Source organism: Arachis ipaensis, chromosome B05 (assembly GCF_000816755.2).
Source record: "Arachis ipaensis cultivar K30076 chromosome B05, Araip1.1, whole genome shotgun sequence".
In the NCBI taxonomy this organism is placed as follows: domain Eukaryota; kingdom Viridiplantae; phylum Streptophyta; class Magnoliopsida; order Fabales; family Fabaceae; genus Arachis; species Arachis ipaensis.
In genome coordinates this window covers 149111435-149117050 of record NC_029789.2, presented here as the reverse complement: position 1 = coordinate 149117050, position 5616 = coordinate 149111435, and the positions used below count along the sequence as shown (strand labels likewise).

At 34.0% G+C, this 5616-nt stretch overlaps 2 protein-coding genes across 2 annotated transcripts; both read left to right on the top strand.

Moving 5' to 3' along the window:
• Positions 328–2691, top strand: LOC107644993 (uncharacterized oxidoreductase At4g09670). Its single transcript, XM_016348988.2, has 3 exons — positions 328–669; positions 746–1036; positions 1818–2691. Exons 1-3 carry the CDS (start codon positions 493–495, stop codon positions 2436–2438), a joined length of 1089 nt encoding a protein of 362 aa, XP_016204474.1. The 5' UTR covers positions 328–492; the 3' UTR covers positions 2439–2691.
• Positions 3040–5471, top strand: LOC107644996 (PXMP2/4 family protein 4-like). Its single transcript, XM_016348991.2, has 4 exons — positions 3040–3551; positions 4417–4642; positions 4885–5009; positions 5161–5471. The coding sequence occupies exons 1-4, from the start codon at positions 3216–3218 to the stop codon at positions 5230–5232; spliced, it is 759 nt and encodes a 252-aa protein (XP_016204477.1). The 5' UTR covers positions 3040–3215; the 3' UTR covers positions 5233–5471.

Sequence of the window (5616 nt, the reverse complement as noted above, 5' to 3'; positions counted from 1 at the left end):
CATATATAATATGCAAATTAATCAAAGTAAGTTAAAAGTTAATCAAGTACATGAAAAAAATAAAATTAATTTAAAAATATAATATAGTTTAAAACATAAATACAGGAATAATATTGTTTACAATCTTATTGCTTTATAAATAATTTATTTTATTTTCTAAGTCAGAATCAAAGTTAATTAATAAATATTTAGGTTATTACTTTGGTGGAAATTTTTGTTGGGTGCACCGGTGGAAATCTTATAAAATATTAGCTATTTTGTAGAAACAAGAACACGTGTTCGGCTAGATAGCACTGATTGAAGTGAAAATGGTTAAATATAATTATCTCTGTTGTTGTTGTCTCTTAAGTCTTAACCACAATCTCTAATCTCTGATAACAAAATCATTTCCCTGATAAAATAATATACGACGATATGATTTAGATTCCATTAACAACCATACGTTAGAAGCAGCAAGATCTACACAACAACAAGCTAACTAAGTCAACAACAATGGCAGAAGAAGCAAGTCCAGTACGATTTGGAATCGTTGGTTGCGCTGACGTGGCTAGGAAGGTCTCCAGAGCCATAACTCTCGCTCCCAACGCCACCATCGTCGCCGTCGCAAGCCGTTCCCTCGATAAAGCCACCAAGTTTGCAGCCTCCAATGGCCTCCCACCCAATGCTAAGGTTCTTTCTTCAATTAATTAACTAACTAATTGGACTATATATGTTACTAATGGTTAATTACTTTATGTTAATTAAGGTTTATGGTTCATACGAAGGGGTTGTAGAAGACCCTGAAGTTGATGCGGTTTACATGCCACTTCCAACAAGCTTACATGTGAAGTGGGCGGTGCTTGCTGCTCAGAGGAAGAAGCACATCCTGCTTGAGACTCCGGTGGCTCTCAGCGTTTCCGATCTCGATAAGATCTTGGAGGCTTGTAGATCCAACGGTGTGCAGTTCATGGATGATACCATGTGGCTGCACCACCCTAGGACCACCAAAATGTTTCACTTCATCTCAGATCCAAATCACTTTGGTCGCCTTCAATCGGTATATATATGAACATTATGAACAATAATGCTTTACCTATACTTTCTATTATACTAATTCCATTCAATTATTTAAAGAAAATGGATAAAATTGACTTCCATTATAGCAGTGGATTTTGTGAGTAATAGCCCCGGTCTTGTGTTTAAAATTGACTTCCATTTATTATACCAAGAAAAAAAATGATTTAGAAAAATGATTTTTTATACCAAGACTGCGTATACTGTAATGACACCACTTTATCATAAAAAAAAAAAGAAACTTTTCCAAAAAGCACCTAAATTACCTTCCTCTTTTTGTTTGTGTGTATATATTTTGTACGAGTTAATATTCAAAATATTTCTTAAAAATATTATGTTTAGAGGAATGCTGCATCAGAATTTATTATTTTTTTAAAAGTATGAAATTAATATGTTATTGAATTACTAAACTAAAATAATTAGACTAAAAAAATTGAGTTGATAGTTAAGTGATGACAAAAAACAATAAATTTTGATCACCTCCTAATATTTTTCTTATGTTTCAAGTTTCAACAGATATCAAATGTTTTAAATTGGTTCTTGAAAAATACCATTTTGAATAGATGTTTTTTTCGTGAGTTAGTCGATGACACATGACATAAATCTTTTTGTGATGCGATTTTTGAATGATAAATTTAAAATGTATGATTTTTGAAACCAAATTGACAAGCAAGTAATCTTTGATCCTTCAAGACCACTAACCTATGTAAGTGCATATGGTTCATATCTACTTACTGATTTCTTTGTTTGTTACATGATAATAGGTCCACTCCACCTTTTCTTATGGAGTTACTCCTTACTTTCTAGAGAATGACATTCGAGTGAAGCCAGATCTTGATGCTCTAGGTGCACTTGGTGACATTGGGTTCTATTGTATAGGCACAATTCTCTGGGCTTCAAACTATGAGTTACCTAAAACAGCAAGAGCATTGCACAAACCCACATACAATGATGCTGGTGTCATTCTAGCTTGTGCTGCTTCTCTATCCTGGGAAGATGACAAAGTAGCAACCTTCTATTGTTCATTTCTCTCGGACATGTCAATGGACATAGTTGCAATGGGGACAAAAGGGTCATTGCGTGTTCATGATTATGCCATTCCTAACCAAGAGAAAGAGGCCAAGTTTTCAACAAGCTCAAACTCTGATTGGGTTGAGCTTTCGATTGGCTGGGCTCCAAATCCAAGTGAACATGTAGTTCACACTGATCTCCCTCAAGAGGCACTTTTGATTAGTGAATTTGCACGTTTGGTTGGGGCAATTAAGTACAATAACTCAAAACCGGAGGATACGTGGCCCACTATTAGCAGGAAAACACAACTGGTTGTGGATGCTGTGAAGGCTTCAATTGATAATGGTCTTGAGCCTGTTCAAATTCAGGATTAATTAGTGACTCTAGTTAGCTTAATTCAGAGTGGTGTTGTCTTTTATCATCAGTTAACAATAATAATGTCTCAAATCCAAGTCTTATTTCATCACAATCTTCAGGTTGATCTTTCTATGCTTTCTCTTACTTTATTTGAAGAGGTTTACCAGATTTGGCTATATTGTTCTTGTAATGTATATCCAAGAATTGTCGACTATTGCTTAAGCGGTCACTTAAGCACCAATAAATACAAGTTGGTTGTTCAAGCTTCAACTCTTTTTATTTAGTTGCTTATTGCATGTATAAGATGAATCACTTGTTTAAACGAATTAATGAATTAATTTAACTACAGATATAAATTAATAGAGTCCAATCCATTTTTTGGTCATAGGCCCAAACCGAAAGTCTATTTACTTTCTCATAATAGATTAAGTTTTGTGCATGTAGCAATCCATTAGCCAGCGACTAACTCTTAAATAAAACTCAGATTAGCAACGGATTAATTCTTGATCTGTGGAAACATCGTGAAAAACAAAAAAAAAAGTATTAAATTTCTTATAATAAATTTGAGTTGACTAAGTAGTTAACTCACTCGAACAAGTGGAAGTTATAAAAAAATATTTACTTTCCGGTATTCACTCTTCATGGAAAAAGAAAAAAAAAAAGAAAGAAAAAAAAAGGCTTAAGTTATGAAAAAAAACCTAACTAACTAACTAACTTTGCGAAAGGAAAGCAGAGGAAGGGGAAGTTTGGACTTTGGAGTAGGTTCCTTTCCTCCTTCATCACATGGCAATGGCATGAGCAAACGACATTTGTTTCTGGAAATTGATTTTGTTGTTGTTGTTGTTGACGCTGTAAACACACAACACAGCATAACGATGATGTCGATGTCGCGAAACATTACCAAACGCTTCCTACTAAACGGTAAACAGACGCCGTTCCATGCACCTTGCCCACCAGCTGTTCGACCTTATGACCGTATCATCCACAAAGCTTCCTTTTGTTCTTCTTCTTCTTCTGCTGCCAAGTTTGGGTTTGTGGGTTGGTACCTTCGTAAGCTTGAAGAACACCCCGTTGTCACTAAGAGCCTTACCTCTTCTTTTATTTTCACTGCCTCTGACTTCACTTCTCAGGTAATACTCTTCACATACTCATTTTACCTTCAAATCTATATACTCTGTCTGTTATTTAACATTATTCAAGAACAAGTATTACTATTGATCATTGTTTCTGGTAACTTGTCTAGTTTCTTAGCAACATTATGTTGCTTAATTAGCTCATGTGTGTGTTTATTTGATGACTTAGTTATGAGGCGCGAAAAGGTATTAGTTTTATACTATCTTATCCTCTGCGGGTAGTAGGTGTTATTAGCACAATTGCAAGGATGAATTTCGTTCTGTTTTGAGATTTTGAGGTTGGCATTTGGTTGTTTTGTGCTTGAGAAAAATACTAATGTTATGGATCCCTGACTGTGTTTGTATTCAACTTCAAACTTTTACATCTTAAATTTGCAGGCCTGATCTTTGTATCACACCATTTTTGTTTATGCAAGATTTTATTTATTTATTTTTTAAATAAATCAAGAGTATGACACTATGATAACCTCTGTTTGCTTTACCAATTTGATCCTTTGATAATCTTCTGGTTCTTATGTTAATATCTTCATAGTGAATGATTATTAAAGTCAGATAGCAATTACCAAGTTAGTTACTACTCTTTTTAACTCAATTGCTTGTGGTATAGCCTTACACATTGTTGAGCTCGTATCTGAAATAATTTGTTGAAAGATATGGACTGTGAGAGCATTGCATGATTTATTCTTCATTGAATTTATATTTTTATCACTATTTTTCAATTTCTAACCATGGTCTAGGAATGCACTCTATTTATTTTTAACAGCATGGTTGTCGGTTAAAAATTGCTCGTTATTTTAACTTTTTACTATCTTTGCTGTGGCATTTGTATCTTCACTAACATACTGGTTTATAAATTTGTTAGATGATTTCATCTTCTTCTGCTTCATATGATTTTAAAAGGACATTTAGAATGGCAGTATATGGGTTGCTAATCCTGGGGCCATCACAGCATTTGTGGTTCAATCATCTGTCCAAAATTTTACCTAAAAGAGATGTTTCCGCAACCTTGAAGAAGATTTTCATGGGGCAGGCTGTATTTGGTCCTGTCATCAATACTGTTTTCTTCACTTATAATGGTGCTGTACAAGGTGATTATTATTAACATTATAAATGTTGACCTTATATAAATCTTCAACTATACAAGTTTATGAGATTGTTCACCGACCTTATTTGCTATCAAATTGTTTGAGTCTCATATATGGGTCTGTTTACCAGTTTCCATGTCTCTTTCTAGCCATTTTAATTTCTGTGCTAGTTCTCAATATTTCTCTATAGCCTCTTTCTGGCTTTTACATTTTTATTCGAAACTTAGTTACTATGTCAATTTCAGGTGAAAGTGTGCCTCAAATTATTACCAGGTTGAAGCGAGATCTACTTCCGACGATGATAGGTGGTGCTATGTTCTGGCCTGCATGCGATTTTGTTACTTTCAAATTTGCTCCAGTCCATTTACAGGTTCGTAAAGGCGGATGAAGTTGCCTTTGTTAATAACTTCTATGTTTCTTTTGCTTTTCTGGAATTTTTAATTGATATATAGCTTCAATTCAGTCACTATTTTTCTTGCTGATCTGCTAATGGTTTGGTATTGCTTTTACAATTGCTGCAGCCACTGCTGAATAGTTCCTGTGCATATGTGTGGACCATTTATTTAACGTACATGGCAAACCGAGAAAAATAATCAGAGCCATGCATTTGATATAAGGCTTGGTTTTTAGATTTGTATATTTAGTATTTACAGCCTAAGCAATTTCTTTCTGCTATTATTATTATTATTGCTTACCGTATCTGTTTAGAGTACTTTTTATATTTTTCTCGTTTTCAATTTGTTATTAAATTTCTTTTGTACTCCATATGATATGCACTTTGTATTCTTTGTTCTTTGTTCCTTTGTTTTGTATGAAAACCTCTTTTAATACCAAACTAAGTCCAGAATCAACAGCTCACTAATAAAATCTGCATGTTTCCACACCCTGCTAGGGATATTTCTAGTCTCTTTAGCTAAGCAATTAGCTGGCTAATCATATTCTAGATTAATGTTTAAGCCTTTACGGGCGTCTTCGTT